Source organism: Gadus macrocephalus, chromosome 5, assembly GCF_031168955.1.
Source record: "Gadus macrocephalus chromosome 5, ASM3116895v1".
Classification (NCBI taxonomy): Eukaryota; Metazoa; Chordata; class Actinopteri; order Gadiformes; family Gadidae; genus Gadus; species Gadus macrocephalus.
The window spans coordinates 9797269-9819395 of record NC_082386.1 but is presented as its reverse complement, the minus strand read 5'-3'; the positions used below and the strand labels follow the sequence as shown (position 1 = coordinate 9819395).

The 22127-nt window shown below is 44.9% G+C and overlaps 2 protein-coding genes across 2 annotated transcripts; one reads left to right on the top strand and one right to left on the bottom strand.

Annotated features, from left to right (window-relative positions):
* Positions 1-395: 395 nt before the first annotated feature.
* On the bottom strand, positions 396-10514 carry LOC132457778 (sodium-dependent lysophosphatidylcholine symporter 1-B-like). Its single transcript, XM_060052122.1, has 14 exons — positions 10203-10514; positions 8216-8344; positions 7498-7622; positions 5405-5528; positions 4666-4744; positions 4310-4470; positions 3353-3443; positions 2953-3071; positions 2757-2840; positions 2138-2221; positions 1916-2028; positions 1659-1802; positions 1109-1285; positions 396-847 (listed from the first exon to the last, which is right to left on the bottom strand). The coding sequence occupies exons 1-14, from the start codon at positions 10293-10295 to the stop codon at positions 796-798; spliced, it is 1575 nt and encodes a 524-aa protein (XP_059908105.1). The 5' UTR covers positions 10296-10514; the 3' UTR covers positions 396-795.
* Positions 10515-18397: 7883 nt separating this feature from the next.
* LOC132457783 (protein L-Myc-1b-like) lies at positions 18398-22015 on the top strand. Its single transcript, XM_060052127.1, has 3 exons — positions 18398-18715; positions 19362-20019; positions 20603-22015. Exons 2-3 carry the CDS (start codon positions 19470-19472, stop codon positions 21196-21198), a joined length of 1146 nt encoding a protein of 381 aa, XP_059908110.1. The 5' UTR covers positions 18398-18715; positions 19362-19469; the 3' UTR covers positions 21199-22015.
* Positions 22016-22127: the final 112 nt, after the last annotated feature.

The following is a 22127-nucleotide window of genomic DNA, read 5'->3' as shown; positions in this document are numbered from 1 at the left end:
AAACAATATTATGTAATAGCAGCAAAGAAACAGACAACTAAAAAAATACATTGATTAAAATAAATGAAGACATCTATATAGAATAAAATTGGGAATTGCATCAACTGACCATCTTCATGTACATCATTCAGACAATATGATTATGTTATGTATATTACTACAAGCACTACTGTCACCAATCTATAATATCAATATAGCCCTAATCCCTTAAATGATTGTTTTTGAATAAATATTAAAAGCATTGTTCCTCCCATGGGAAGGTTACATTGTTTTTCTCTGAAAGAAATTGCACATGTACCTCTGTATTCATAGAAAGTACATTATCATCACAATTCTTAAAAAATACAACATTTAAATTAACAAAAATCTCATTGCAACTAATGGAGCCAAACGTATTCTTTAAAATAAAAGTATTTATTGACCAAGATTACTCAAACCCAATGGTTGAAGTTACAAGGCCTGTTTCACGAATTCTAGGCCTACTCATTGTACCTTTAGTCACTTAATGTGAGCAGAAATTCTCCATCACTGATGGCTCCAATTCTCCACTAACAAGACAAAGAATAACTGTATTTCTGTCAAAGCTTCTTTCAACATTAAACCACGTTGTGCACTGCACTCGAAGGCTAGCCGTGACCAGGCGTCCGTAGGAAGGCTGACCACAGTGTGGTCTGTGGTCTCTCCACTCGTAGTCCAGCTACACTGAAAACCCACAAGGCCCGTCCAGTCTCCCAGGTGGTCTTGTGCTTCATCATGCAAATACGCAGGACGACGTTAGCGTCCCGTCTGAACCGCCTACACAACGCTTCCGAGTGCTGTAGTTTCGGACTCAGAGTCTTCAGTGTCCCTGTTTAAGGATGGGAGAGGGACAAGAATGAGACGCAAAAGTTAAAAGATGTGCAATGCATTGACCTTCATGGAAATAAGGCATGCTTAGAAATGTTATGAGTTCAAGTCTACAATTAAGGATGTCAGAACAAAGCATCAATCGGGATCTGTGTGTATGCCTGCTATTGGCTCATGAGACCACCAAAGCTAATGTTTGTTTATTAACACAAACAGGCCACACGTTTGTCCTGTCATGTTGTGAAGGAATAGCCTCACTCACAGCAGCTCCTGCAGCAGCTTGCGATTACTCTTCCTCTTTTCCTCATCAATGGGGTAGGTCTTCAATATCAACAGTCCGATGGCTATGAGAGCCACAGGGACCGGAGAGACCAGCACCTTTAGAGTTAAGATGACCGACTCGGGTTGGTAGCAGCCCCTGGACACATACCCGGCAAAGCTGCTCAACAATGTGGAAACACGGAGAGGGGAGGGGGGCAAAAGAGTAAGTACAGTTGGTTATGAGAAAAGGGTTATGTTATTTTAAAGCCACATGACCACTGGCTCCTGCTCTGGATGGTAACCTCCTACATACAGCAATGATCAAATGGGCTCAAATGATCACTAACTCAGGACCTTTGTATTTGCTAAGTTGCTACATTGTAGAAGCAGTAACTGTTGAACCAAAGTCAGAAAAGGGAATTTGTGAATCATGTTGACGACTAGGCAAGACAGATGGAATGAATAAAAGTGGTCGACAATGCGATTATTAATGCACTTATATTTTAGTGACCGCAGTGTTGCCCGTTGCAAAGTAAAAAACAATAACTTACTCCAGGCTGAGCGTGGAGATGCCCAGCGACACGCCCGATGCGAACTTAGTGAAGAAGACATAAAAGGAGAAGAAGATGGCCTCGTAGCCCCGGATGTCTGGGTTCTTCAACTTGAAGTCGTCCACGACATCTGGGAGCATCGACCTGCGGCGACAGACACGACTTACCTAACAAAACTAGCCATGAAATCAGTTGGAGGACCAAGTGGTCACCGTGGTAACAAAACCAGCCACGCCCTAAGGTCTGTCCATGCTCACCACGGCAGGAGAAAAGCTACTGCCACGCTGGCGCCGGTCGCCACGGAGACCATATAGGAAATCACCAGATTGCTCTTGATGCACACCATCAGGATCATGAAGGGAACCGCCCACTGTTGGGGAGAGAGGGGGGGAGCACAATGAGTCGGGTACGGGGGAACCCTATCCACAAAGATCACCTCTTTGAAAGGAGGCAATTTGAATTCTGTGGTCGCGTCTCACCGTGATGCCCAAGTACACCGCCGTCTTCTTTCCGAAGCGGGTCAAGAACCACTGCCAAAACGGAATGGAGATGGTGCCCGAGAGCTGTGGAGGAAGCACATGGTAGCATGAGTTAATGATTCTGCAGTTTAAGCAGAGATCAGTGTACTATAAAGGCTGCTTTTACAGAAAACTCTAAAACTGCATTCTTTAATGAGCAGATATATTTATTGGGGCAAAAAGTTAGTATTGGCAAAACCGGTTCTAATTTTTTATTTTGAGGCGGCAGGGGGTGTTGTCGCAGCTAAATGTAACTAATAAAGTAACTTGTAATCTAACTTAGTTACTTTTAAAATCAAGCAATTAGTAAAGTAACTATGTTACTATTTTAAGGAGTAACTAGTAATCAGTAATCTGATTACTTTTTCAAGGTAACTGCCAACACTGTGTATCATTGTCTCTTCTACAATAAACCGGCTGTCAAAACCACCACCCTGCGTCCTTGTGTTTGAAGAAGCCAAGAAGAAACAGCTAGGTGGAGTGTGGCATGGACTTTGCTACAATGAATACATATTTTTTGTTTTACAATTCCGAAATAGATATCTTGACAAAGTCTGTAAACATGATTGATCACACTCACCATAATGACTAAGAGAATATTCTGGAAGTCGTCTCTGTGGTCCAGTGCGTATGTGAGGAAAAGGGCAAAGTTTCCCTCCATTAGCTGTGCCAACAGAGAAAAAATAAAACCATTAACGCGACTCAATGAACACTTGAAGTTTGTGATTGATAATTCACTGTATGACATAAAGTTGGATCAGATCAGAATGTTGTACCATGAAGGCGAGGGAGATGAAGAGGAAGCCCAGGACTAGTTTGACATATGGTCCGTGCCCCATCACCAATCTCAGGCCTTGGCAGAAGGTTATTGGTTTGGCCTTCTTTTGACTAATATCTGGAGATACACACGGTACACACAACCATGGTGGAGTAGAACAGAGGGGTAATGAGTTCCCAGGGACCCAGATTATGTGCTGAGCATTCCAGCAATTCCTGCTATGATGTCTGCAAAGCAATTCATGAAGGATACGTATTCAGAAACAATGTCTCTCTGTGGAATTCCTTCAGAGGGAGATTTTAATGAGGTAACGACCTCTAAGGATAACAGCCGGATCTGAGAGATGTTGAAAAATGTGTGCTCTTTTGTAACGACCATGGATGCAACTAGATTCTCACCTTTCTGCTCCTTGACCCCCACGAACAAGATGGTGGCACAGAGCACGTAGATGGCACAGATGACTCCGGAAGCTATCATGTACGCCTCTTTCTTTCAATGGGAAGACACAGAGGAAGCATTAGCTTATTGCAACTAGTGAAGTACTACTCTTAGTAGGGGTGTGCCAAATAATCGTCATGACGATGCATCGCGATTCTAATTTTCACGATCTACTGCATCGATTGTTGACGCCAAGAATCGATTCTTAATTTAAAAAAATGAATAATTAATTTTTTTTATTTTTTATTTTTTATATAGTTTTATAAAGCCTATTCACTTTTTGTGGCATCAGTTTGTCCTCTTATGTTTATGAAATGATATTGTTGTTATAATGGCAGCTACTTCCAAAAGGGGAAATGTTTGAATGTTTTCATTTCATTGGTTTAAAGGACCACTGAGGCCATGTAAACGGCACTGATTATCCTTATTTTGTTATTTTAAGTTTTATAGATCCTTAGCACTTCTTGTCAGTGTATCCAGTAATAGTCGTTTCAATAAATACAGCTATGTATGAATTGAGTTGCTTTGAGTTATCAATTGAACACACTATCCAGATCATACTCAGCCACTGGTAATGGCTTAATTTTTTTTTAACAGTGTTCAGTGAAAATTCGCAATGCATCGCAATGCATCGCAATGCATCGCAATAATTCAAGTATCGCGATGCATCGTGATAGAATCGCATCGTGGCATGTGAATCGTGATACGAATCGAATCGTGACTTCTTTGGCAATACCCACCCCTAACTCTTAGTATAGTAATATACAATTTAATAAAGAACATTACACTGATGGAGTATAAGGAGTTGTTTTTTTACAAAAAATGATCTTATTAATACAAATGAAATTGCAGAATGTCAATCTCAGTGGACCTGCATTTTAATGTTTTTGTTAAATAATGATGCATGGGGGTCTCACCGTGTCGTCCAGTGAGCGAGTTACGTTCCTCAGCGGCTGGGTTCCGTTGCCATCGCGATCCAAATCGTACTCTGTGGGGATGCAGGGGGTGGTGGCCCCGCCTACGATCTGGCCCTGGATGGCCGTACCGACCACCGAACCCAGCACTTCCACGGTCATTCCTGGGTGCGAGGATGGAGAAGAGGTGATAGGAGAGGGGAGTCAATGCGGATATGTCAGAAAATGGTAGGCTCTATCAGAGGCCCTGTTTGTATCTCTGTAATGGTAGAGACTTAATTTCTTATATGGTAATGTAGAAATGTACAAACCTGTACAATTGTGTGTGCGTGTTTGTGTGCGTGTGTACCAAGACTTACGGTAGGCAGTGGCCGAGTCTCTTTCCTTCTGATCGTCACTGATGAACATGGTGAAGGAGGAGTAGGGCACGTGGAAGCACTGTGAACCCACAGAGTAACACAGTGAGCCCTCGTGGTGTACTGGTGTGCGTGTAGAATACAGGTGTCATGAGGTCAGTGCATCTGAGAATTGCTCGTTCGCATTTTCAAGTAGGATGTTGTTTCTCAACAAAAGCAATATCTTACTACATTCGTTATGCAAAAAGTTGTGGTTTGTTGCCTCCGTATTGGCTTGCTGTGTATACATATTGTACACGATTATTGCATCAGTTGTTGATACAATAATCGACAAAGACAATATTTTATTACATTCGCTGTGCAGAAAGTTGTGGTTTGTTGCCTCTGTATTGGCTTGCTGGGCATAAATATTGCATATGAATATTTAATCAGTTCTTCAATGTATCCATTTCTACCCATTTCTATCCAATGCACACCTTTCATGAGATGAAATGTATGCAACATCACTATATATATATATATTCATATATTCACATACATGTTGTGTTTCTATCCAAATGGACACCTTTCATGAGACAAAATGAAAGTAACATCACTATACATATATAGTCATAACATCCCACGTTGAACGGTGCCACCCCTGTGTCTGCTGCGCTACACGTTGAACGGTGCCACCCCTGTGTCTGCTGCGCTACACGATAGCCTTTCTCCAGATTCCCTTCTGGCCCGCGGCGGTACTGACCGTCTGCAGCGACTGGAAGAAACAGTAGAAGACCAGGTACCAGAGGACCTTCCCCTGCTCCACCGCAGGAACGTACCAGATCAGGAAGTAGCACGTCACCGCAAAGGGCGTGGATAGGAGGACCCTGGGGAGGTAGCGGTCACGGGTCAGACCGGACGTCAGACATGTGCATGGCATAAGGACTGGGTTTCATGTGGGGTGAAACCCACTTACAGATACAGGTTACTTTATGGATTCAGTGAGGAAATGTTTTTATTGCAATATATGCAATGGTCATTGTTCATAAAGATCCTCATTGGTTGATTATCTTGATGTTTTATCTTTAGTTTATCAGGAATCCTCTCACTCCTCTTCATTTGAAACCAACAAACTGCAATCCCTGGTTTATATTATCTTTTCATTCATGTCAAACTATATGGATTTTCCCCGTGTGATAGAAGCAGCTGCATATCTTGGACTCACTCTTGGATGTAGCAGATTGATGAAAGCTTTTATAGTCAAGTTGTTGAATTATTCATTCATATTCTAACCTCCAATCTTTTTTTAGGGTTCTCTATTAATTAACTTTAGTAAATGCAGCAATAAGTATTGACTAAAAACACTTAAATAATGGTCTCGTAATCATTTACTAATGGTGTTCAATTTTACTAATGGTGTTCATGTTAACTAAGGTATTCATTTAGACATTTAAAAGTTTAACCTAACCCATCGCTAATGATATATAATAATGCTTATTACTGTATTAACTAATGTTAATGGTTATATAACGTTCCCTTATTGTAAAGTGTTGCCAAAAGGTTTTCTTGTGGTCTGTGAAATACTGGTTATGAGGAGAGACGTCTGTCTATCTCTCATGGCTGATGGAATCAGGTTAACTGAAACTGAAATTGAGGTCACATTGCATTTTGTAGGGCTGGGGTTCACACACAGTCGCAATTCATTGCGACAAAGACATCTCATGCAGTATTATAGTTTGCAGTTGTTCTGTACAGCAGATACCCCATCCTCTTTCTAACCATTATCTTTATAATTTACATTTAATCAATGTAGGATCTTGTGCAAATTTCACCCCTTCCCCACCTGCGTGCTCTGAGACTCCCTCACAATCTTCTCTCCTAGGCACTGCACCATTTGCCATTCGAGCCAGCCTCATTGGTCCAAAACGGTGGTGTGTTGCGGCTGGACCAATGGCAGCTGGAGAAGCTCGGTTTTCCCCCCGACCCCTAAATCACGTGCAGCTTTACGCATAACCAGCCTTCTTACGCGGATGCTGAGGTGACTCAGTCAGTATTTGTTGCGGATCATAGAATGTTACATTTGCATACTGAACATTCTCTGTTTGACTGGCTGTACTCTTCCTGTTCATGAAGTATAGATAGCTACTATATAGCATGCAATAAATGGCATGCACTACATAGACCCTGGCTACTTCCTTCACTATGTGTGTGTCCTCATATAATGCAGAGGTTAGGATGAATTGCCCTCTCAATATTGCAGCTAAACATTAAATCACATTTAATCACCAATGTGCTATATAACAGTTCTATTCAAACAGGCACTGTAAGTCTGAGGTATCCACGTTGGTTGAAGGTAGCAGAGGAAGAAAGTATTCCACTCGTCCTCCATGTGAAATGCCATGCTGAGTTAAAATGCAAAGTGCGTCAGAAGAAGGCCCTTTTAAGGAACCTTTTCTGTCATCTTCCCTTTCAAAGCATCAACAGTTCAAATAATTCTTTCGCTGATAAAATATGATTTTGTAATTACAGTTGTATTTCTTAATTGTAAAAGCACAATGAAGAAGAAATAAGAAATCATACATAGTACAATGACGATGGAAAACTGCTTGAGTGTCCCTGTCGCACACCGTTGTTTCTTCTTTTTGTCATAGACATATATAAACGCTAAATATGATACTTCCCCCCAATCACTAGGGGAAGTAGAGCCAATCTATGGCTCATCTTCCAGCAAACTCCTGTCACTGTTACTCCCAGAGAAAGAAAACAATATATATTGTTTGTGTGTGTGCATGTGTGTGTGTGTGTGTGTGTCTGTGTGTGCACGCGTGCGTGGGTTTCAGGTGTCAGGTCCCCTACCAGGGCATCATGCGACCGAGGCGGGTCCACTTGGTGCGGCTCACCAGGAACCCCACGCAGGGGTCGGTCACTGCATCCCAGGCCCGGCCCACGAACAGGATGATGGACGCGTAGAAGGGATCCAGCTAACCACGGGGAAGAAGGACCAGAGACAGATCAACACCCTGATGTGGAACAGCCAAAGGCATGAAATGTGTCCCTGAATGTTCAGTGGAGGACAGATGGGAGACTGAGTTGTCCTCCACGAAGGGCTCAATGGGAGGAATATCGAGATAAGGAGAATACCAAATACATGAGAATTTCACATTTCTACCTTCTCGGCGCACCAGGTTCAGGGAACAAATAATGCAGTGAGATCATGCTCAGAGCTGAGTGAGGTGACTTCATTGGCTTGTTCTCCGTTGCAGTGAATCCTGCTAATTGGACACACTGACTAATTGAGCGTTAAATCCAAACAATAGGGGTTTGTGGGACTACATGCCAAGCACTGTTAAATGAATACCACCAATCTCAAAGGGGTGGAGTGAGTATATGGGTGCACCCCCTGGAATATCATTGATATATAGCTGATAACAATATGATAGTTATTTAAATTGCTTATCTTCACTCAAAAATCTGATAATCTTGCTTATCTGGGTATTATCTGTAATATACTTTTTTTCTTTTTAATTCTCTTCTCTTGTGGCTCTGATGACATGGGTTGAAACTCCCGCCTCACCTGTGCCACATCCAGTAGGTAGATCTGCAGGAAGAAGCCCAGGGCGCTGCCAGTGATCTGGTAGGGTGCGCCACCGACGGCGTAGCACAGCTTGCTGCAGACGGACAGAGGTTTCCTCCGCTCCTTCGTCTGCGAGGTAGGCCAAAAAAAGAGACCCAAGATGCTTCACACGCACCGAACCCTGTGACTCACCGGTTCAGTAGGGTCTCAATGTGCACGGACTGCATTTCTACCTGAAGGGGGTTTCATAAGCGATGGTGCTTTATAGGATTATGATATGATCATGTTGTCCCTTCCGACACACAGATTTGCTGACACACACACACACACACATGCTGACACACACACACACACACACACACACACTGATGCACACACAGACACACACACACACACACACACACACACACACACACACACACACACACACACACACACACACACACACACACACACACACACACACACACACACACACACACACACACACACACAGCCTCTTCTCCACTTTCCTACGGAGTCAATTCTTGTTTGGCCGCCTGCCCATCTGGCCTCTGGTATCCAGAGTCAGCCTCCCTACTATCAAACACTTGGCCTCATTCATAGCATTAAACCTCCACCTGTTACAACCAGGGACCAAGTTGGCCGGCTCTTCTCACCCCACATGTAAAAATGTCAGATTAGACTCAAATCCCCTACAGCTGTGGAGTCTACGACCGGGCCTTTGCTGCAGCTTAGAAAGTGGTTTGAGGGTTTTAAATGACTTGAGTTAACACACACACATGCCAATGCACTTTTTCCCGACACTCACTCACCCACTCACTCACCCACTCAAACACTCACACACACACGCATATGCACACATGCATTAAGGCCGGCCCATGGATGGATGGATGGATGGATGGATGGATGGATGGATGGATGAACAGAGGGATGAAGGGATCATCACGGGATGGTAAGACTTGAGCTGACAGTAGTGATAGTAAGAGCATCCTGAGCGGTAGCATCCTGGTCCTTAGTGTCTTTTGCCTGTATAACTGCAGGCATACCACCACCCACCCAGGGGGCATTTTTTATTTCTAGTAATTAATGTCGTAAGTTACTTGAAATTGGCTGGACAAAACGTTTGACTGAAGAAAAGTGGAGGCTCACTGTCAACCCTTTCAGAAGACGCAAAATGGTTTATTCCACCAAAACACTACCTCAGCTAATCGTGTGTTGAGTCACTGCTATGGCTGGAGCGCTAATTTGCAACAAAATAGTCATGTCTGTCCCCAAGAAAGGGAAATCAGGGTCACAAAAAGGAAAAGACTGCAAGCTGAGGGAAACAACTAACTGATTTCTTTCAAAAGAAAGGTGAGCTCAAAGGTTTAAGAATGGTTTAAACTGATTTCAGCAGTTTTTTAGATTAAAGGCTGTGAGCAAGGAATCTAGCTTGGAGCATAATAGCATTGTGTAACATAAAATAATCAATAGCATATATTAATCAGCATTAGACCTACAATGTCATGACCTATATAGCAAATAAATAAAATCTCTAGCAAATAAATAAAATACCTAGTAAAGGTTAACATCATGAATAAAAATAAAGATGTGTGAGATAGATGGATCAAGAGAGAAAGGGGGCCCACGGCGACTGCTTTTGTATAGGGCCAAGAATTATGTGGTAGGCTACACCCCTGCTCACACCTTCTCACACAAGCACCTGAGTCTGCGTATTCGCGCGTTCAGGGAATCACCGTGGCATGGTGATTCCCGACACAGCAGAAAATCTAGAGCATCTAAATAAAACGTCCAATGCATACGTAGGCTATAACAGGCTAATATAGAACCGGGCAGCGATTAGCCCTAAACGTTTAAATTGTTTAAGTCGCTAAAAGCTGTCGGGATGTGCGTAAACGCCGGTTTGAAATGAATGAAACGTCCTAATAATGCAATCATGTATTCCTCCCAATCACGTTTCCCATAGCTGTAGTAGTTATCTTACCTTCTTTTCAATTTTGACTCCATCTGCACTTAATGGTTTTACTGGTAATAAACTTGTCGCCGAATACTGCTCTGCACCATCCCCTCTTGCCATTGCCTTGACGAATGTGGATGAAAATGCTCGGAAGACAAATAGCACATTGAAGATAAATGTGCTTGTGCGGTCTGTTAAGGGCGTCTTATTCCTCTGCTCGGCTTGTCAAACGGGTCCCCCCCTCCTGTATCATTCATCCACGCTGCTTGGGTTTGAACCCTTAGCCTACTACGCTTCTGACGTGATTTCAACGTCATACCTGACGACCGCTGACGACTCGACGTAGGTCCAAGCATCCACACATCCTCATGTTGCCTACTCTCATCAGTGCTGCTGTCATGGTTCTGTTCTGATATTTATCAAGGTAAGACATACAATTATGGTTGCCGTTTATAATTTTTAATAATTTACAAAAAAAAGTCGATCAGGTGCGGCTACATATACATTTTTACTGCTGTTTCTCACATAATAGGTAGACCTATTCATATGACAGTGAGGGACCTATTACGCCTAACCTTAGTTTACCCCCATAATTTTATTAAAAGGATGTTATCTCATTAAACAATATTGATTTAGTCCATTAATTTAGTACCTTTTGGAGATTTAATGGGATCAATTATAATTGATTAGTATTCGGCTTTTGTCCAAATGTTATTATTCTAAATAACACTTGAAACATATAAGAAAAACAAGATTTTTTCTTTTGTTTAAATATAATACAACATAAAACGAAAACAACATAGCCACATAAATCGCGTTATGTGGCTTTACTTATGTGACACAAGTTGTCACATGTCGGCGTGTATGTAGGGTATACAATTCAGAGCAAGCAGCAAAAATATAAAAATGTACCTGCATAAGTCGATCTCCACTGGAATGCAAATGTCAGTTATACATGGTGTGGCAAAAGCAGACAATCCCTCCCTGCTGAGGGACACACAAATATTGGCCTACACAGTTAAAATTAATCCATCTGATCCATCCGCTCCCACTGTCCCAATAGGAACTAATGGTCTGCCTCTCCCAGTTGATGTCCTAACTATTGGGTAGACACCAGCTATTATTGAGGTGGTTAGATGAGTGGTTGGAGAACACAAATCCCTGGGTCTTTTGCTTGACCTTATCCTTCGGTAAATAAAAAAGTACCAATGAAGGAACAAACATTCAGATTTGATAAAAAAAATATTTGACATAGGCCTAGAACTTTACGTTGCCAACACAACAGAAGAGTCGTGTCACGTCAGTGATTACAATAGTTTATTCATTGGTTTTAGATACAGAACGTTGTGTGTGCATTTTTGTCAACTGTCCAGAAGGGGGAGCCAAAAGGTTACCTAGGTCAAGCTCAACCTGCTACTAATTAACAAGACGATCTAAGTTGGACCTCTTTCCGTGCGGTCTATATTAACCACACAGGAAGAGTTAATTGAGAGGGCATCAAATTAGTAATACCTGGCATTTTGTTGGACGAGCGTCCGACACACAAGCCCCATGAAATCGATTGTCTTGTGAAATTAGCTTACGATTCGTCATTTTTTTTCCAAAACAAGACTATTTTATGCAAAACATACTTTTTTAGTAAGCCTGGCAACCTTCTTACCTCTTGTAGATTGTGATTCATTTTCTCGTGGTGAACACTAGAGTTCAGCTTCTAACTCTAAAGCCCCAACCCATCATTGTACTTTACAAGGCTGTACGACAGATGGTGTAGATGGCGTGTAGATGGTGTGTAGATGGTGTGTAGATGGTGTGTAGATGGTGTATAGATGGTGTATAGATGGTGTATGGCAGGGATGGGCAACTTTCATGATAAAGAGGGCCACATTTTTCATCATAACCATCGGAGGGCCACATGACTGCACACTTCAACTAAACGTGAGCTGAGAGAAGCTACACAATTTTGAATTTGGTAGATATGATTTCCTGTATTCTGGTGCATTTTGGGGATGGCCACTACCTAAAAAATCATCCAGAATCATAACCTATGTCATCTCATCTCATTTTCGACCGCTTATCCGGGGGGAGCAGCTCAAGCAGGGGGCCCCAGACTTCCCTTTCCCGGGCCACATTGACCAGCTCTGACGGGGGGATCCCGAGGCGTTCCCAGGCCAGTGTTGAGATATAATCTCTCCACCTAGTCCTGGGTCTTCCCCGAGGTCTCCTCCCCACTGGACGTGCCTGAAACACCTCCCAAGGAAGGCGCCCAGTGGGCATCCTTACCAGATGCCCGAACCACCTCAGCTGACTCCTTTCTAAGTAAAGGAGCAGCGGCTCTAATCCGAGTTCCTCACGGATGGCTGAGCTTCTCACCCTATCCCTAAGGGAGACACCAGCCACCCTTCTGAGAAAACTCATCTCGGCCGCTTGTACCCGCGATCTCGTCCTTTCGGTCATCACCCAGCCCTCATGACCATAGGTGAGGATAGGAACGAAGATCGACCGGTAGATCGAGAGCTTTGCCTTGCGGCTCAGCTCTCTTTTCGTTACAACGGTGCGGTAAAGCGAACGCAATACCGCCCCCGCTGCTCCGATTCTCCGGCCAATCTCACGCTCCATAGTACCCTCACTCGCGAACAAGACCCCGAGGTACTTGAACTCCTTCACTTGGGCTAAGGACTCATTTCCTACCCGGAGTAAGCAATCCACCGGTTTCCTGCTAAGAGTCATGGCCTCAGATTTAGCGGTGCTGATCCTCATCCCAGCCGATTCACACTCGGCCGCCAGCCGATCCAGTGAGTGCTGAAGGTCACAGGCCGATGATCCAATGAGGACCACATCATCTGCAAAAAGCAGTGACGAGATCCTCAGACCACCGAACTGCAACCCCTCCCCACCACGACTACGCCTCGATATCCTGTCCATGTATATCACAAACAGGATTGGTGACAAGGCGCAGCCCTGGCGGAGGCCAGCACCCACTGAGAACGAAACTGACTGGCTGCCGAGAACACGAACACAGCTCTCGCTTTGGGAGTACAAAGATTGGATGGCCCTGAGGATAGACCCCCTTACCCCATACTCCCGCAGCACCTCCCACAGTTTCTCCCGGGGGACCCGGTCATACGCCTTCTCCAGATCCACAAAACACATGTAGACCGGATGGGCATACTCCCAGGCCCCCTCCAGGATCCTTGCGAGAGTGAAGAGCTGGTCCGTAGTTCCACGTCCGGGGCGAAAACCGCATTGTTCCTCTTCAATCTGAGGTTCGACGATCGGCCGAACCCTCCTTTCCAGCACCTTGGAGTAGACTTTACCAGGGAGGCTGAGAAGTGTGATACCCCGGTAATTGGCACACACTCTCTGGTCCCCCTTTTTGAACAGGGGAACCACCACCCCGGTTTGCCACTCCTTTGGCACTGTACCCGACTCCCACGCGATGTTGAATAGGCGTGTCAACCATGACAGCCCCTCAACACCCAGAGCCTTTAGCATTTCTGGCTGGATCTCATCAATCCCTGGGGCTTTGTCACTGCGGAGATGTTTGACTACCTCAGTGACCTCCACCAGGGACCATAACCTATGTACGGTATGTTAATTGAACCAACATACATTCATTTCATGTTTTCCATGCTCAAACAGCCACATGAATGGTCAGTATTTGTATCAGTGCAAAGGGCTCACATACATCATCATTCAATGAAGTCAAAAAACTGAAAAACAGTGGCCCAACATTAAGTGCAACAACTCAATGAACTCAAACCCAACAAGCAGTTGTAGTAGTTGTAGTGGCGATTTAAGTGGATATCTTTAATGACTGATATCGCTTCTAAGCAAACTAGACGCATGGGTTTGCCTTAGAATTCTATGAATTCTTCTCATCTTTCTTGACCGAGTTTTCTGTAACTCGATCAATTATTATTATTCTTTTTTTTTTCTTTTTTTTTTATGTGTGGGCCGCACTGAGTGAGGATGCGGGCCGCATGCGGGCCGCAGGCCGCCAGTTGCCCATCCCTGGTGTATGGTGTATAGATGGTGTATAGATGGTGTGTAGATGGTGTATAGATGGTGTGTAGATGGTGTGTAGATGGTGTGTAGATGGTGTGTAGATGGTGTGTAGATGGTGTGTAGATGGTGTGTAGATGGTGTATAGATGGTGTGTAGATGGTGTATAGATGGTGTGTAGATGGTGTATAGATGGTTGATGGTGTGTAGATGGTGTGTAGATGGTGTGTAGATGGTGTGTAGAGGGTGTGTAGAGGGTGTGTAGATGGTGTGTAGATGGTGTGTAGATGGTAGATGGTGTGTAGATGGTGTGTAGAGGGTGTGTAGAGGGTGTGTAGAGGGTGTGTAGAGGGTGTGTAGATGGTGTGTAGAGGGTGTGTAGATGGTGTGTAGAGGGTGTGTAGAGGGTGTGTAGAGGGTGTGTAGATGGTGTGTAGAGGGTGTGTAGATGGTGTGTAGATGGTGTGTAGATGGTGTGTAGAGGGTGTGTAGAGGGTGTGTAGATGGTGTGTAGATGGTGTGTAGAGGGTGTGTAGATGGTGTGTAGAGGGTGTGTAGATGGTGTGTAGAGGGTGTGTAGAGGGTGTGTAGATGGTGTGTAGAGGGTGTGTAGATGGTGTGTAGAGGGTGTGTAGAGGGTGTGTAGATGGTGTGTAGAGGGTGTGTAGATGGTGTGTAGAGGGTGTGTAGAGGGTGTGTAGAGGGTGTGTAGATGGTGTGTAGAGGGTGTGTAGATGGTGTGTAGATGGTGTGTAGATGGTGTGTAGATGGTGTGTAGAGGGTGTGTAGATGGTGTGTAGAGGGTGTGTAGATGGTGTGTAGAGGGTGTGTAGATGGTGTGTAGAGGGTGTGTAGATGGTGTGTAGAGGGTGTGTAGAGGGTGTGTAGATGGTGTGTAGAGGGTGTGTAGAGGGTGTGTAGATGGTGTGTAGAGGGTGTGTAGATGGTTGATGGTGTGTAGATGGTGTATAGAGGGTGTGTAGATGGTGTGTAGATGGTGTGTAGATGGTGTGTAGAGGGTGTGTAGATGGTGTGTAGATGGTGTGTAGATGGTGTGTAGATGGTGTGTAGAGGGTGTGTAGGTGTATAGATGGTGCAGCCGCCAGGGCCACTGGCAGAGAGGTGCCCGTCAGGAAGGAGCCTTGTACGGTAATGGGTCCTGAGTTGGCCTAGGCCTGCACATGAGGTTCAAGAGAATATGGGGTCTGAGGAGCGGCAGCCTGGGAAGTACTCTCCTGTTTTGTTTTCCAAAAGGGTACTCCCGCCACACTTTCAGTTTGGAATTAATCAACATGATATTTGCTCTGTTGAATTGCTTTGTTGACTTATTTTACCCAATAGTTTGCGTTCCTGGGCCTTCTGGTGTTACATGCACCAGTATAAAACTTGCAGGATGAACATAAGACTATGGTTGCTTGTCACATTGTTGGTCTGTTTGGTTGGGGCTGCTCTTGCATTTTCGTTGTTGTAGTTATTTCTTCTTTCCATCGCTTTCATACGCACACAGCTGTTCACCAATCGGACACCAGGTGGCAGCCTCGTTCAGAAACAATATCTGCTGCAGTGTGGTAAGAAGATGTTGTACTATTTCGGGTTTACCACTTACATGTTTTAACTAAACTGATCTTTCATCACATGTTCAACCCACACACACACACACACACACACACACACACACACACACACACACACACACACACACACACACACACACAGTGCAGAATTTAAAGTGGTAAAAGTAAAAGCTTTGTGTACAGAAGGTAATTATAAAATTACCATCCGTACTAATATCAACACTAACCGCAGAAATCGGCATGACAAAAGCGCAAAGGTGCAACATTGATAAACACAAACGCTGTTTGTCACAGCAAAATATTTGCAACCTGCTGCCTACAATGGTCAGGCCTTCTGAGGGCGTGTCACATATGCTGTTGACCATCCCCGGGGAGCCATTAAGGTTTTCAATGAGTTGTATTCCCTTCCCTTTCTCTGTCCTCCGCACTTCCCTCATCGTAGCATATGAGCACCATGCCTTTTGAAATGTGCCTCGTAAAGAATAAAATATGTCCAGACTGGCTGGAGAAAAGGGCAGAGGTCAGGAGATCGATGACCCCTGTGTCACAGAGGCCGTGTGGGATAGGAGTGTTGGCTGACCACTGCAATCAACCGTGAGGATGATTCCACTCAGTACCTCCAAGTCAAAGTATTGCCCCCCCCCCCCTAGAACACTCACACACACACAGTCACACAAACAAATTCCTCCAGTCACAGATTCCCCAGGGTGACTGAGTGGGATGTTAATGTCCGCTGCATGAGTGCCCCCCGTTAATACCTCCTGGCCGCATCCCCTGTTTTACCGATGTCTTTCTCCCACCTCACTCATATGCTACTCTAACAATGGCAGACAAAGCAGGGTACTTGAATTTAAGATGGAGATGACTTGGGGAGCAGGCTATTGTTGGTGTAAAAGCATTGTTACCGCAACAATGATATTCCCGGTGGGAGAGGTTCAGGGTTTTCAGTCCTCCTGAAGGTCCTCATCTAAATTTTATGGGGCCAAAAGTTTTTCTTTTTGTTCCTACTGGTCAGGATGGAGGCATTTGTGAACGTGGCAGATTTCAGGGTGGCCTGTGGTGGTTGGTAAACCGTGCAAGGTGGCCGGTGTAGGCACTGCTTTGTCCCATTAAACAACCTCCCATTGAACAGATGAATTATTTTCAGTTCTACGCCGTCATCCAAGACAGCCGACATCAGTGTATGTATAGACCTTCTTACTCCTGCTCCAGGAACTATAATGAAATAGTAGGGAAAAGTTAAATCCATTTAAAACCAAATTATAGTTTAGATCAGGTATGCATGAAGGTGCATTTCAGATTCAGGGCTGACACCTGACTCAGTGGGACAGCTTGATGGTTAAAGTCTTCTAGCCGCAATAAGAATAATATATGCCCCACAAAACAACAAAAATTAAGGCCAAAATAAACCGATATAGGCCGAAATACAAAAACACAGGGCGAAAAAAAACACTATATTGGACCTTCGACAAAAAACACAGTACCAAATAAAACAAGTTTGTCCAAACTACAAAAACACAAGTCGAAATTAACCGATATAGATCCAACTACAAAAAAAACACAGGCCAAAATAAAACAATTGAGTCCAAACTACAAGAACAAAGGCTGAAGTAGAAAAATGAGCTCTCTCCAGTATGAAGCAACACAGTCAGACATGCCACGGGCCAGAGGTGTGTTCAACCTCAGACGCCATCGGCAACAACAGCTGTTTATCAATAATCAGCTCGCCGCTCTCGCTCTGCGTCCCTGAGAAGCTTCCAGAAGGGCTACACTGATCGATGTCCTTCGGGGGTTTGGCCGGGGGGGGGGGGGTTGCTCTTCGTCTTGGTCTGCCCTTGCCTCTTCTAGGAGTCGTTGGCGAACTTTGACCTCTGACCCGCATCCTGGCCCGGTCGCCTGTCCACACCAGACAATGCGGCATCAAATTAGTTTACACCTCCACTTAATCATTGCCTGGTGCAATATGGCCGCAGCGTGTGTATGTTTAAACCATGTCTGCCTGGAGGTGGACCTTTACAAAGGTCAAGGATGCCTTTACCTCAAGCTGTTTTATATCCAGAAGTGCTTGGACCCAATAAAGATGTCCGTAAAATTATATAATTTCGTTAGGGGGATCCCTGCTGGGTACACACTCCTGCAGCACAATGAGGCCTTGTCACGTTAAGGAGACAAAGAAGAATGGACTAGACACCGTTTTACTTGTATGTCCATAGACCAGCAGATGTGGAGAACCAAACTCCTGGGTGTCACTGGGCGTCTTGTGGAGCGATCATATTATCTCTTATTCACAGATCTGTCTTTCAGGATTCACTACAACACAGACCACTGTGGTTTATGTAAGTTCAGTCATTTATAAAATATGCATATTTGACTGTCATAAAAAAACAATTTTCCTTTGCAAAAAACAATCCAGCTTTTATGAATTAATGTATGAATTCATTCATTCAGTAAAATTCATTCTAAACAAATTCTGGCTTGCAGACATGGTGATGTAGGGAAACCAAGGTTTAATTTAATTGTCACCACGGATTTCCACCAGACTATTTTGGTCGCGTTTTATTTTCTTCTCAAACCCTAGTCATTCCAGTCGAGAAAAAAGAACCGTCAATGACTTTAAAAGGCTGGGCAGGACTGAGCACATCCCCCGCCTTTTATGTAAATGCCCAGGCTTACCCGGATCAACCGCTGCAGATATTTTCGAGGCTCCTCCCTCAGTTTTATCATCATATAACAGGATATATCAGTGGCGCGAAAAACGCACTGTGTGGCTGTGACCGACAGAGTTGCAGGCTGGAAAGCGTTTGAATAAATAAGTGGTTTTAAATCGTTCCACCCTCACACCCAGAGCTAAGTCGCCGTTCGGCACCGGGTGTTTTCCGGATCCCTAACTGTGGAGTTTGCCTTTCCTGGAGGAATTTTCCATCTCCTCAATTACGCATTGTGGTTTGAGGATAACCTACTAGGGTGAGCAGCGCTTCCTGTTTTGAACGGTTTTAACTAATTACAGCATACAAAGTTTCTACCGAGGATGTGTAGACGTGCACTCCGGGTATCTGGGAAATACTCCTGGTTTAAAAAGTCGTCTTTTGGGGCTAATTTGCGTCGGAAGTCTGTTATTTGGGAAAGCGTGTGTAACAAAGCGAGACCCTATATCCCCGGTTCCCATGTCAGCTCGGAGCCGTCTGTACAAAGGGCATTTAAACATTACAAAGAGCATTTACACATTTCAACGGGGATTTAAACATCACTTGGCGCATTTAAACCACCAAGGTAGGTGATAACCAGGTCATATAGTAGGCCTACTGTAAGCGATAAACAATAATAGTAGAAATGGTAGAGAAACGCTCCGAGTTCGCTACCATTAGTAGCCTACTATTGTGTTGCAGTGCTGTACGACGTGCTCACCATCTGCCTTGATGGTGGTTGCCTTGCTGCAGAGAGCGGTCATCCGCAACATGCAATCAATTATTAACACTGTCCTATTTAGACAACGTGGGCTAGGAGGATGTAGGGTTCTGGAGGGGTTGCATGGCGCTTTTTACATAGGAGCCCACATCTAAAGTGAATGCGCAGGTCTGTTGACGCTGATTGCGGCTGTTTTGTCATGCAGGTGGTGTGCGGTCTCGAATGCAAACTACTTGTAGTATCGTCGCTCATCGGGATACAGGAGTTGACGCCAGGTGGTAGCCTCTGCAAACTGAAGGACTTTTGGGAAAAGATGGAGTTCGACTGTTATCAACCGTATTTTTTCGAAGATTTCGACACCAAGGAAGACTTTTACAAGTCCACCGCTCCCAGCGAGGATATATGGAAAAAGTTCGAGCTGCTGCCCACCCCTCCCATGTCGCCCACCCGGACGCTCGGTGGTGCGGCCATGCTCGTTTCCCCGGGCGACAAACTCAGCTGGCTTTCCAAGTTCCTGGGCCAGGACGACGAGTACGAAGGACAGTTCATCCCGGACACGGAGGAGCTCTTTGGCAACCTCAGCTCCATCATTATCCAGGACTGCATGTGGAGTAGCTTCTCTGCAAGGGGCCAGCTGGAGAAGGTCAATAACGACCGACTGTCGGCCATCCAGAATCGAGGACTACTCCCCGCGCCCCAGATCACGGGGAGGGCCACTAAAGCGCAGTGCGCCTCACCTGATGCGTCACTGGCCACTGCCTTGGCGACAGACTGTGTTGACCCCGCGGCGGTTCTCACAATCCCAACAAACAGCTTGAGGAAACCGGCTTCGTCGGGCTCAGAGTCTCGGACGGATTCCTCGGGTAAGAACCCCCCACAACCAATTCTTGACTATTGCATGTACCCATCTAGTGTATTGGAGGACACAGAACATATCTAAAGTAAAATAAATGTGGACACTGCACACATCAGCATATATACCCCGGTGTTAAACACTGCGCCCGTATCGCAGTTATACTTGATGTGTTATTATTAGAATGATAGTGCGGTAGAAGAAGGGCGGGGTGATGGGTGTTCTTGGTGATGTATTGCTCTCTAGGAGGAACTCATGAAGGCCAAATTAGCACTTGCCAATTTACATAAGATAGGTGGATCTTGTGTTAATTGTTGAGTATTGGCCATTCTACCTGACCACATATCTACGTCTTTATTTCTGAATTAGCATGGGTGTCAATGGCCCTATACGCATATCTTGATTGTTATTCCACTTAAAAGCAGTTGAACCATTAACATTTTTCCTTTAGTGAAGAATGTCAAGGGTTGCTGCTTGCAATCTTACGGTTATTTTGCCAGTGGCAACTGACGCCTCAGCACCACTTTACTGTTTGAAATGTTTAATATTGTGAATATGAAGACCTAACCATTTTATCTGTGATTGCTGCCCAGACGATGACGAGGAGGAGATTGACGTCGTTACCGTGGAGAGCAAGCAGAACCGCGGGCGTGTAGCGAGGACGCAAAAACCCGAGACCCTCACGGTCCGTGCAGACCCCTGTCCCGCCCGCTTCCACCTGTCCGTCCACCAGCAGCAACACGACTACGCCGCGCCCTCCCCGGACAGTGACGCGGAGCTGGACGACGAGGATGAAGATGATGATGATGATGACGACGGCGAGGAAGAGGACGACGAAGAGCCCCAAAGGAAGCGCAGTTGCATGGAGTCCTCCTCTGCGTCCCTGGCCGGTTCCTCCTCGGACACGCCCGGCAGCTCGGACAACGAGGACGTGGACCGCCGGCGGAACCACAACTTCCTGGAGCGTAAGCGGCGCAACGACCTGCGCTCGCGCTTCATGGCGCTGCGCGACCAGGTCCCGGGACTGGTGGAGTCCGCCAAGACCCCCAAGGTGGCCATCCTTACCCAGGCCACGGAGTACCTGGACCAGCTGCACCAGCGCGAGAAGCAGCAGGCCCAGGAGAAGAAGAGGCTGAAGGGGCGGCAGCAGCAGCTGCTCCGCAGGCTGGTGGACCTGCGGCGCACGTGAGACCCAAAGAGGACCGAGAGGAGCCAAGGACTTTAGTGTTTGTTTGATACTTTGGGGGGGGGGATCCTATGACTACTTGCCTTGTGTACAAAGCATTGGACTTTAGTTTGACAAAGTGTGTGTGTGTGTGTGTGTGTGTGTGTGTGTGTGTGTGTGTGTGTGTGTGTGTGTGTGTGTGTGTGTGTGTGTGTGTGTGTGTGTGTGTGTGTGTGTGTGTGTGTGTGTGTGTGTGTGTGTGTGTGTGTGTTGGATATATAGCTATGACCAATGTTTATTCCCGGTATGCTCTGTATAGTTGCTCAAAGAACCTATTTTGAAAAGAAAATATCTTCATAATTCACCTGTGCGTTAGTGTGAATATCTATGTACCCTATAGTGTCTGTGTGTGTCCAAACTTAATTTTCCTTGATGAAATGACTCTGCATTTCTTATTGCACACTTGGATTGGAGTTAAGTGTAAAAGCCATCGTCATGTACATAAGAATGAACGGGTGATTCTGATTTAGTTAATTGTTCAAATCTCTTCTTTTTTTTTTTTACTCACGTTTGTCTGTAATTAGTTCATTACTCCCTGGGAAGGAGGCAAAATCAAAACTTGTAAATTAACTTTGTTCCCTATATACCATGCCGACTGGCACGTAGAGCTTCTATTTTGTTAAGAAAATGTAAACGGGGGCAAAAAGAATTAAGTGGCACTATTGTACTTTATACACAAGTCACTTTGTGAAATTCCGAATGCTTTTTCTCCTGTTTGATTTCGACGCATACTCATATCGCCAGCTCATATTGCATTAAATTTTGATACATTTGCATATAATATTTTGTATTCATCTTTCTATTGTGTGTTGGAGTATTACACTCTCAAGGTCTGTTTGTATGTGTGAGCCATACAGGCTTTCAATTCACATGACGAGTTGTATTTAATACAT

Excerpts from the sequence above, each read along its gene's own strand:
- LOC132457778 (XM_060052122.1), bottom strand. The coding sequence starts at position 10,295 with ATGGCAAGAGGGGATGGTGCAGAGCAGTATTCGGCGACAAGTTTATTA. Across the intron at positions 4,745-5,404 it reads TCTTCCAGTCGCTGCAGACG|TGCTTCCACGTGCCCTACTC; the intron begins GTCAGTACCGCC and ends GTGGGTTCACAG. Across the intron at positions 3,444-4,309 it reads CTCGCTCACTGGACGACACG|AAAGAGGCGTACATGATAGC; the intron begins GTGAGACCCCCA and ends TCCCATTGAAAG.
- LOC132457783 (XM_060052127.1), top strand. The coding sequence starts at position 19,470 with ATGGAGTTCGACTGTTATCAACCGTATTTTTTCGAAGATTTCGACACC. Across the intron at positions 20,020-20,602 it reads GTCTCGGACGGATTCCTCGG|ACGATGACGAGGAGGAGATT; the intron begins GTAAGAACCCCC and ends ATTGCTGCCCAG.